The sequence below is a fragment of the Astatotilapia calliptera genome, chromosome 10 (assembly GCF_964374335.1).
Source record: "Astatotilapia calliptera chromosome 10, fAstCal68.1, whole genome shotgun sequence".
Taxonomy (NCBI): Eukaryota; Metazoa; Chordata; class Actinopteri; order Cichliformes; family Cichlidae; genus Astatotilapia; species Astatotilapia calliptera.
The window spans coordinates 24,756,408-24,767,760 of NC_137431.1; the positions used below are offsets into that span (position 1 = coordinate 24,756,408).

The 11,353-nt window shown below is 41.4% G+C and overlaps 2 protein-coding genes across 2 annotated transcripts; both read left to right on the forward strand.

Moving 5' to 3' along the window:
* The first annotated feature begins 221 nt into the window (after positions 1-221).
* Positions 222-6,014, forward strand: LOC145431322 (uncharacterized). Its single transcript, XM_080306933.1, has 2 exons — positions 222-540; positions 642-6,014. Exon 2 carries the CDS (start codon positions 1,263-1,265, stop codon positions 6,012-6,014), a length of 4,752 nt encoding a protein of 1,583 aa, XP_080163059.1. The 5' UTR covers positions 222-540; positions 642-1,262.
* Positions 6,008-7,951, forward strand: LOC113024950 (uncharacterized). The gene is made up of 2 exons (XM_080307264.1): positions 6,008-7,778; positions 7,880-7,951. Exon 1 carries the CDS (start codon positions 6,281-6,283, stop codon positions 7,376-7,378), a length of 1,098 nt encoding a protein of 365 aa, XP_080163390.1. The 5' UTR covers positions 6,008-6,280; the 3' UTR covers positions 7,379-7,778; positions 7,880-7,951.
* The last annotated feature ends 3,402 nt before the right edge of the window (positions 7,952-11,353 follow it).

An 11,353-nucleotide genomic window follows, 5' to 3' on the forward strand; every position in this document is an offset into this window, starting at 1 on the left:
GTCTGCTCCTTCATTTTATCTTCCTTGCCTCTAGTCTGATGTTTTGCTTGCTTTAATTTTCTATCACTTCTTTCTTTCCACTGTTGTTATCGCCTCTTGTTCCCTTTTTTCCGTGTCTCTTCCTCTTTTTCTTACCGTTCCACTTCATTTCCATTTTTACACCTCTCCTCCTCACTTTCTCCCTACAGCGAGGGCATTCGATGAATAATTCAGAAGTTTAACTGCCATAAATGTAAATTATGTCAGTTTGTTTAATTTATTGTGTTCATTTATGTTATTTATTTTCTTTATTTATTGTTCCTTTTGGGGTAGGAACTAAGGTTCATTCTGTGTTGCACACAGGCTTTTTTAAGTGACGTAAAGGGAAGTAAAAGGCATGTGCAAGAAGCTAAGTTAATAAGTTAACTAAGGCAGAAGAAGGAATAAATAAGCAGTTTAAAGTAAAAGAAAGCTGCAAAGAAGAAGAAATTGGGAATTATTTTTGTTAAGTTTTGTTCCTGAAGCGGACTCATTCCCTCACGGTTACGTGCAGCCAGCGAGGTACGTTAACTGTGTTTGTTTATCGCGTATTTGTTAACTTGGGTTTAAATGTTTATTTGTAATATTTATGTTGGTCATTCTGTACTTTTATGTAATAACAGTTTGACGGTGGATTTTATGGTGTTTCTGAGGAGAAGTGTGACAGAAGAATAAATCCATCTGTGAATGAAGAACCGTGGTGTCGTGTATTAACTGGAGGGAGTGATAGTCAAACTCGGACCTGCCCAGACTCGCCCTATCAGCGCAAATTCGACAGCTCATCAAGACGGGAACACAGATAAGCCACTGTTTAGGACACACAGGTTCATAAGGTTTTCATGAAGAAGTCTATAAGCCAGACTCTAAAGTTTTTGGTCTGAAAAGTAGCACAAGAGTTGGAAACTAAAAGGAACTGTGTATAGCCTGGCAGCCACGCTGTTTCACGTATATGAATGTGCATTTACGTAAGAGATGTAAATTCATGTTCAGCTGAATAATTATAGTTGGCTCTGAAAGGGCAGAAGTAAACTTTGTACATTTTGACAGAAATTCAGTTTGTATTTATGGTTCAGTGTCTTTTAAGAACTCTGTTAAGTGTACTTACTCTGTAATATTCTACATGTATGGGCTAATTTGAATGAGAGTGACTTCATTTAGTTAAGCTCATTCTTTCAGTATTCACAAATGTTGTTGCAGCTTGCTCTTCTATGCTGCCTGTGTATATTTGTGTCTAAATAATCAAAATGTCACATACAAGTAAAGAAGCTCAGGGTGCAGTAGCTGCTCCGGAAGAAGAGACTGAGTTAGAACAGACAGGTGAATCAAATATCGGGCAAAATATAGCACCACCTGAAGAGCCTCGTAGAAGTGAAAGAGCCCGAACATTAACAGAAAAAGGAAAAGAGTTTCAGAAAGAGCAAATCAAAGGGCTATTGCTTCGCTTTGACAGCAAATATGAACGATGGAAAGCTCTGATTAAGGTAGCTAAAAGATCTGTATTAAAACAGGATCCTAGTGACATCCTACAAGAGCACATCACCAGTATTCAAAGGGAATTATCTGAGTTGAACATTGCTTATGATGATTACAGAAGAATTGATCAACCAGCCCATGACATGCGTCGCAAGATGGATAACTGCATCTCGATCACAAAGACTGTAGTACAAAATGCTCAATCTGAAATGCAGGGAACAGCGGAGGAGTTGATTTGGCCAGATAATAGTTCTGTATTCTCATCGTCAGCCTCCAGTGTTTCACTTCCTGCCTCTAATGGTTCTAAAGCTTCTTCTATTCACTCAAACGTATCTTCACTTAGAAGACAAGAAGCTGCTGCCGAGTATGCAGCTACACAGGCTGTACTGCAGATTATGGCTGAACAAGAGGGCCACGAAGAGAAACTGCAAAACCTTGAAGCTGAAGAGAGGTTGATCATTGCAGACCAAGAAGCAGCAGCATTAGCTCGTCGTCTTGAAGGAGAAAGGGAAGAAACTGAACGTAGGCTAGAAAGAGAGAAACAAGAGGCTGCTCTCTTAAAGAAACAGCAAGAAGAGAATGCTGCAAGAAGAAGGTCTGTAGAAAACCTAAAGAGAGAACTTGAGCGTTTGGAAAATTTGAAAAGGCTGAATGCAGCCAAAGCAAGGCTTCAAGTATATGATGAGAGTGAGCTCAGTCCAGCCCAAGGGAATGCTGCACAGAGCCTGGATCTACATAAGGTTATGCAGCCACTCAATCAGGTGAAGACTGAGGACCAGCACTCACAACCACCAAAGGATGCAGTGCTAACACATGTGCTCCACGATAGCACAGGAGAGCTCGTGAAGGTCTTAGCTGAGGCTATATCAGCAAATAGGCTACCCATTCCAGAGCCCACAGTTTTTAGTGGTGATCCACTCAAGTTTAATCATTGGAAGTCATCCTTCCAAACTCTTATTGAAAAGAAAAACATTCCAAGCTCGGAGAAAATATTCTTCCTCCAGAAATATGTTGGAGGAGCAGCTAGAGAGGCATTAGAAGGTTATTTTCTGATTGGTTCAGATACTGCATATGTTGCTGCATGGGAACTCCTCAATGAGCGATACGGCCAGCCTTTTATGATTGCCAAAGCCTGCCGAGACAAATTACATGCCTGGCCAAAGATAGCATCAAGAGAGAGCGCTGACTTAAGGAAATTTGTGGACTTTTTACGCAGTTGTGAATGTGCCATGGCTCACAATGAGAGTCTGCGTATTCTTGATGATGGCATTGAAAACCAAAAACTGACAGCCAAGTTGCCTGATTGGTTAAGCAGCAGATGGAACCGAAAAGCCACACAGTATCAGCTGGAGCATGGAAGGTTCCCAGATTTCAAGTATTTCGTAACTTTCCTGACTTTGGAGGCTAGTATTGCTTGTAACCCTGTTACATCTTACTATGCTTTGCGGCAAGGGGAGCCAGAAAGGACAAGATCTAAACCTCAGAATGTAGTGACCTCTAAGAACCAAGCAGCAAATGCAAGGATTTTTACAACTAACACCACTGAGAAGAGCATAAGCACATGTATGTTTTGTAAGAAAACAGGGCATGTCTTGCACAAGTGCCGTAGACTAACTGCAAGGCCAGTTGCTGACAGAGTGAAGTTCATACAAGGTGAGAAACTGTGCTTTGGCTGTTTGAGTCCTGGCCATCAATCCAAGCATTGCAGCAACCGGATGGTCTGCGACACCTGCTCAAAGCGCCACCCCACATGCTTACATGAGGGTCGCTCAAAGCAAAAGGAAAATGACCAGACAAGTTGCAGTAAAGAAAGAAAGCCACAATCGCCGCAAGACACCACTCACGAAACCACATCCAATAGAGTTGTGCATGATGGTAACAGTGCTCAGACTTCAGCAATAGTTCCTGTTTATGCATCAATGCCAAGTGATTCAAACAAAGAAGTCCTTGTCTATGCTCTGTTAGATTCACAAAGTGATTCTTCATTCATTCTTGAAGAAGTGGTAGATGCTCTTGATGTTAATGCAGAGCCAGTCAAGTTGAAGCTGTCTACAATGTCTTCCAAGGAGACAATTGTACCATGCAAAAGACTCAAAGGTCTACAAATAAGAGGGTTATCTTCTTCTAAGAAGATCACAGTGCCAACAGTCTACACTCGTGAATTCATACCTGCCAATCGTACACACATTCCAACACCAGAGACTGCAAAGGCATGGCCTCATTTAGAGCATCTTGCGGAACACATTGCCCCGCCGAAGAAATGTGAAATCGGTCTTCTTATCGGGTATAACTGTCCACAAGCACTAATGCCTAGAGAAGTTGTATGTGGTGAGGACAACCAGCCCTTCGCACAGAAAACTGACGTAGGCTGGAGCATAGTGAGCTATGGTGATCCAGGTGAACACTACAGTGATGCAATAGGAGTAAGTCACCGCATCATTGTAAAGCAAGTGACCCCTGAACCCAAAGTAACAAGTAAGTTGAAGAGCGAAGTTCATTATGTTTGCAAAACAAGAATTAAGGAGATGACTGCTCCAGAAGACATACTTAAGGTGCTGGAATCTGACTTCAGTGAAAGGCTTGGAGAAGAGACAAATCTCTCGCAAGAAGATCTCCGGTTTTTGACTAAAATGAAAGAAGAAATTAAGCACAAAGAAGACGGACATCTTGAAATGCCTCTGCCTTTTAAACAGAGCAGGCCAGAGCTACCACATAACAAGCCAAGTGCTGTTCAACGCCTCATGTGCTTGGAAAAGAAGCTCAAGAGAGACCAGAAATATCGGAGAGACTACATGAACTTCATGGAAGACATTATCAGTCGTGGTGAAGCAGAAAAGGTCCCAGAAAAAGAGCTTGATAAACGATCAGCTTGGTATATTCCCCACCATGGCGTATACCACCCTCAAAAGCCAGAGAAACTGCGAGTGGTCTTTGATTGCTCGGCAAGATTTCAAGACATGTCATTGAATGACTACCTTCTTACAGGGCCAGAGCTCACAAACACCTTGGTGGGAGTTCTTTGTAGATTTCGAAAGGGCCCAGTCGCTATTATGTGTGATGTGGAACGAATGTTTCATCAATTCCATGTAAAGCCTGAAGACCAAGACTACTTGAGGTTCTTATGGTGGGAGAATGGTGATCTTGAGTCTCCGCCATCAGTTTTTCGGATGAAAGTCCATTTGTTTGGAGCAGCTTCCTCACCTGGCTGTGCCAATTTTGGACTTAAACATCTAGCCACAGAAGGTCAAGATCGATTTAACCAAGGCACTGTCAAGTTCATCCGAAGAAATTTTTATGTTGATGATGGACTGGTGAGTGTAAGGTCTGATGCTGAGGCAATCAAGCTGATCAAGGAAGCAAGAGAGCTTTGCAGCACAGGCAAGCTTAGACTACACAAGTTCATTTCCAACAGCAAGAAGGTATTGGAGTCAATACCAAAGGAAGAGTGTGCAGACAGTGTCAAAGAACTGGACATAGATTTAGGGGAGCCACTCCTAGAAAGAGCACTGGGCGTGCAATGGTGCGTATCCTCTGATGACTTTCAGTTCAGAGTAACTGTCAAGAAACACCCAATGACGAGAAGGGGAGTGCTATCCACAGTAGCTTCCATCTACGATCCTTTGGGTTTCGTAGCACCGTTTGTTTTGCGTGGGAAGTTGATCTTGCAACAGTTGAGTCGAGAGAAAGCTAGTTGGGATGAACCACTTTCAGAGGAGTGCAGATCACAGTGGCAGTCATGGTTACAAGATCTCCATAACTTGTGTCAAGTAAAGATTAAGAGGTGCTACATACCAGCAAGCTTCATAGATGTCAAGCAGTACGAGTTACATCACTTCTCAGATGCTAGCTTCACAGGTTATGGGGAGTGCACTTATCTAAGAGCAGTGGACTCTAATGGCAGCGTACACTGCTCACTTGTCATGGGGAAAGCACGTGTTGCCCCCACTAAGGTCACAACAGTTCCAAGGCTTGAGTTGTCTGCAGCAGTGGTTGCTGCGAAGATGGGTGCCATCTTAAAACATGAGCTCGAAATAGACAACCTTAAGGAATATTATTGGACTGATTCAAAGGTTGTTCTCGGGTACATTAATAATGATGCCAGACGCTTTCATGTTTTCGTGGCAAATAGGATCCAGAGAATCAAAGCCACCACAGATGTCAACCAGTGGTATCATGTGCAGTCCGAAGACAATCCGGCGGACCATGCTTCGAGAGGGTTATCGGCAGATCGGCTCGTTGCTTCAAATTGGTTCACTGGCCCAGACTTTCTGTGGGAAAGGGAGCTACCCACAAGAGATGCTAAGGTGGGAGAGGTTAGTGATACTGATCCAGAACTTCGAAGGGCTCAGGTGCTCAACACCAGCGCAAGGATAAATAGAACATTGTTGGACCGCCTGACTAAGTTTTCTGACTGGAAAAGAGTTGTTAAGGCTATTGCTTGTCTTAAACGTCATGCTAAGCAAGTTCCAAACTCAATGGAAGTACAAGTGTTGAGGAAAGACAGCAAGCTGAACTTTTCCTAATCAGATTGGTCCAAACAGAAGTATTCAGCAGTGAAATCAAGAATTTACAGCAATCCAAGGACGTAAAATCCAAAGACAAAGCAAACAAGCTATGCAAATTAAGTCCATTTTTGGATGAGCAGGGTGTGCTGAGAGTAGGCGGACGCTTAACAAGAAGTGATCTTCATACACATGTTAAACATCCTGCTATTCTGCCAAAAACAAGTCACGTGTCTTCTTTATTGATCAAGCATTATCATGAGAAAGTACAGCATCAAGGAAGAGGTATGACTGTAAATGAGTTGCGATCTAATGGGATATGGGTCATTGGATGCAGCAGTGCAGTTGCCTCACATATCTTTAAGTGCGTCACATGCAGAAAGTATAGAAGGAACACACAAGATCCAAAAATGGCAGACTTGCCAGAGGACAGAATGGAAATGACCCCTCCATTCACATATTGTGGCATGGATTGCTTTGGACCATTCTATGTGAGGGATGCAAGAAAGGAACTGAAGAAGTATGGTCTTCTCTTCACTTGTATGTGTTGCAGAGCTGTACATATCGAAATGCTTGATGACCTCAGTTCAGATGCCTTCATCAATGCATTGCGCGTATTCATTGCAATACGTGGGAATGTAAGGCAGTTGAGATGTGATCAAGGTACCAACTTTGTGGGTGCAAAAAGAGAGTTCATGGACTCAATGAAGAACTGGGATCATGAGCAGGTGAAGGAATATGGCTGTGAGTTTGTAATGAATCCCCCATCATCAAGCCATATGGGAGGAATTTGGGAGAGGCAAATAAGGACAATCAGAAGTGTTCTAACAGCAATTCTTGATCAGTCTGCTAAAAGACTTGACACCGCCTCACTTAGGACTTTTTTGTATGAAGTGATGGCTATTATAAATAGCAGACCGCTGACAACAGAGCACCTGAATGATCCAACAAGTCTTGAACCGCTCACACCAAATCACATTCTTCTGATGAAGTCTAACATCATATTGCCACCTCCGGGTCAGTTCGTGAGTCAAGATTTATACCTGCGTAAGAGATGGCGTCAGGTGCAGTTCTTGGCGAATGAGTTTTGGACAAGGTGGAGGAGGGAGTACCTTCTTAATCTCCAGCAAAGACAGATATGGCATGGGGATAAAAGGAACACCAATGTCAATGACATTGTTATTCTTCAAGAGGACAGTGCTCCGCGAAATCACTGGAGACTAGCAAGAGTCACGGAGGTGTACCCCAGCTCTGATGGAAGGGTCAGAAAGCTAAAGCTGTTGGTTAGTGACTCAACTTTGGACAAACAGGGAAAACGCACAACTAGGCCAGTTTATCTTGAAAGGCCAGTGCAAAAAATAGTACTACTTGTTGAAGCAGAATAAGCATGTGTTAAACTAAATGCTTATAACTTGAAGATGCAAATCTGTGAAGAAATCTCAAGTTGAGATTTGGTGGGAGTTTAACTGCCATAAATGTAAATTATGTCAGTTTGTTTAATTTATTGTGTTCATTTATGTTATTTATTTTCTTTATTTATTGTTCCTTTTGGGGTAGGAACTAAGGTTCATTCTGTGTTGCACACAGGCTTTTTTAAGTGACGTAAAGGGAAGTAAAAGGCATGTGCAAGAAGCTAAGTTAATAAGTTAACTAAGGCAGAAGAAGGAATAAATAAGCAGTTTAAAGTAAAAGAAAGCTGCAAAGAAGAAGAAATTGGGAATTATTTTTGTTAAGTTTTGTTCCTGAAGCGGACTCATTCCCTCACGGTTACGTGCAGCCAGCGAGGTACGTTAACTGTGTTTGTTTATCGCGTATTTGTTAACTTGGGTTTAAATGTTTATTTGTAATATTTATGTTGGTCATTCTGTACTTTTATGTAATAACAGTTTGACGGTGGATTTTATGGTGTTTCTGAGGAGAAGTGTGACAGAAGAATAAATCCATCTGTGAATGAAGAACCGTGGTGTCGTGTATTAACTGGAGGGAGTGATACAGAAGCGTTGCAGGATGATAATGGGAAATTAGAGGTGAGATTGTGTGTAGCTTGTGCGCATGTGTGTGTGTTAGATTAGTTGATTCATTCTGGCCAGGAGGCAACTGTAAGGGGCTCTTTATCCATATAAATTATGTCAATAAACTGACGCTTCTGTTTAAAGTTTCAAAGTGAAGACGAGTGACAGGCAATTTAGTAATCTCAGAATGATGAAGTAATGATTACCCTTCAATGTTATATCAACATTATCGCCAGCCACTATTAGAGCTATCAGTCAAAGCTTATTGGTGGGAAAATTTGGCAAAAAAACAGAAAACCCTTTGCTGTCCCCTGGCCACAGTTAGCTCACTGTATGGCATGAATTTAGGACAGCTTTTTTTTATAGTGTAAAGCATAAATATAAACTTAAATAACACAATGGGAGAATAAAGTAGTTAACAGTTCCAGTCAGTGATTAAAACAATGCAACTCAGACTAGCTAGCAGACATCTAGTGGTCATGTAAAGAAGTTCAGGTAGAATCTACATCGGCAAGCCAGGAAAATTGAGCTTTTTAGCATGCTTGTGTTGTTAAAAGATCTAATATTAACCAAAAAAACCAAAATGTGCAGGGGAGGGAAAAAATGGTGAAGCGGTCGGCAGCTATTGCGGTAGTAAAGATACAGACTTTACATTTATTTGTATTACACAAAAGAACAAAAGTTAAGTAGAAAAGGTTAAAACTGAGTGAATGCCATTCCCAGCTCAGCAGACAGAACCTGATCTTTAACACTGATTTCGTTAGCTGCTGAAGATCAGCCTCTGTCTGCTGAGCTGGGGTTAGGGTTCATTCAGTTTCAACTTAAACTCAGCTTTAATACCGTACCGCGATGATCTTCTTTGGGCCAGTCAGCTCGTTAGAAACTTTGTGTCCATACTTAAACACTGAAAGAATGATTGTATACGTCCTCATTATTGTCAGTGTGTGGGAGTGTAGTCTGCAGTTTATGGTATTAACTGGTAATTATGTGAAAATGCATTTCAGGTCATGTTACGCAAACATAATCTAATAAGTAGTGTAACAAATTACTTTCTCTGGGGATTAATTAAGCAACATAATCCAATACTAATGATATATTTTTTAAAAGGAAAGGAGAGGAAAGAGGGAAACACAGGGAAAGGAGCATTAACTCGGAAAGATGGGACTGAAAAGCATATCAAGCTTTAAGGTCGTGTAGATTATGATTCTGCACTTCCTCTGTCCTCTGTGTTTTTGATCTTCTTACAAACTAGAAACAGATCTTTCTCATCATTCCCTGTTTAACAGAGTGATACAACAAGATGTAAATGAGGGAAAAAACTTCTCACTAGGAAATGTAGGAGGTGAACTACTAGAATTATGTTTGGATTTAATAACAAGCGATAACAGGAATCCAACTGATAGCATTTGAAAGGTGCGTTAGCAGGCTAGTGGCAGCCTAAAGGTAGTAAGTTGCTATTCGGCTTTTCTTAAACACAGCTAAACATCATCCACATATCAGATTTTTGTTACTTTTTGCTGTGCAAGTATAAACCAAGCATATAAATGGAAGTATTATCAGACCAGCTGTCTGGTTCAGTCAGATCAGACTGAGCAAAGCAAAGCAAACGGTCAGTTTATAAACAGAACTGAATGTGCCTCACTCATGATAGAAATAAATGGGAAATACATTCTTTTATAACTGTGGCAATAAGTGGTCACATCACTGTTTTCTGTGCCAGTTGCAAGACAAAATAAAATGAAAAGTAACCAAGTATAATACAATTATTATGCTTTAACAAATGTGCATGTGTTATATATGTACAGCTCTGACATTTTTCATAAAACAAATGTTCGTTACAGGTTATATTTTGACCTATGGCCAGCGCCTTCTACTGTTTGCCCTGTAGCACTCAACCTTGAAATGAATAAAAAGAGAAGGAAATTCAGTCAAATTTGACTTCTAGGACCTTGCTTTTACATCAACATGTTAGTTCAGCACCCACTGTTGACCCCATCTCTACAAAACAGCTGCTGGCCTGGAAGCAAAGTGAAGCTCAGAATTTCTGCTTCCCACTCTGAAGGTTTGTGCTATAAGAAGTCCTCCACACGTCACAGTAAATGCAGTCTTTTTGTAAAAAGTTGATGTGATCTGAAAAAAAACCCAGAAGAAAACACTAACATGCTAAAGTGTATATTAAAGTATAATAAATAGTACTGAAAATCCCCTCTTATAAAATGATGGCCCTGGATCTGTGGCTATTCTTGAATCTACGGGCGTTTACTTACATAATGAGGGCTTTTCTCTTTTGACTCATTTGTGCCTCGTTGTCTTCTATGGCCTCTATCCTCTTGCGTGTGACCTGGAAATCAGTCTCAGTACTTCATGCTGGATGTCTGAATTCCTAAAATTGACATCACTTTAAAACGAGTCTCCAAGGCAAGGACATCTCTTTGTTAAATGCCTGTTGAGTCAACTCCTCGCTCCTTGTGTCTCTTCTGCATCTCTTCCGGTGGGAGTGTTTAATGTGAGGAGATGAGGATGTGCAATTTGGGAAAGGAGGAAAAGCTGGTCTGTTTTACTGCAAGTCTGGACCAGTTAAATCTGCGATGTCAGCAATGAACTGAAGCAACTGCATCCTTTATCTGACAGGAGAAATCTATTTCAGTTAGGCTGTCGAGAATGTGAAGCATTATTTCTTAATGGCTGTTCTAAAGTGTTTTAATTGTGCATGCACACCCAGTGTCTTTGCTACTCTGCTCCTGCATTATCCCCGTCCTTAGAGGTGACAACAGAAAGCATCTCTATCTGTCTTTTCCCTCTGAATGGAAGATAAGTTTACTCTACGGGTTGCCTTTGAGTGCTGTGGGCAAGCTCATTCACTCTCCTTCAGGGCTTCATTTAGCTAACTTACAGTCTAATCCGTGCAAATCCATCCAGCTGGAGGTGAACGGCAGAGCAAGCAGCTGTCAGCTGCAAACTGGCCTCCATCCTGCCGAATCCTGGAGTAGCAGCAGCAGCGCTGACAGAGAGGGACTGTCAGAAAAATTGACCAGGGGGGTACTGTTACACTAAAAGGCATCTTCTTCTCTCTTCTTCTCTTCTGTGCGCATTTGTGTGGCTGAAGATGGATGAAATGTGGGGATGAAGATTGAAGACAGAGAGAGGAGATATTTTTCCAGGGTTGATAGAAAGCAATGAGAAATTCACCAAATATCCAAAAGCTGTGATCAAGCTAATCAGTGGTGTTGCACTGGGCTGACATTAGCCTATTAATGATTCAATTATTGCAAAAGTCATTTTAATAGCACTCATCAGCTGAAATGTTAATTTTTGCACCACTGCATCTGAAACCAAATCAGAAAATCT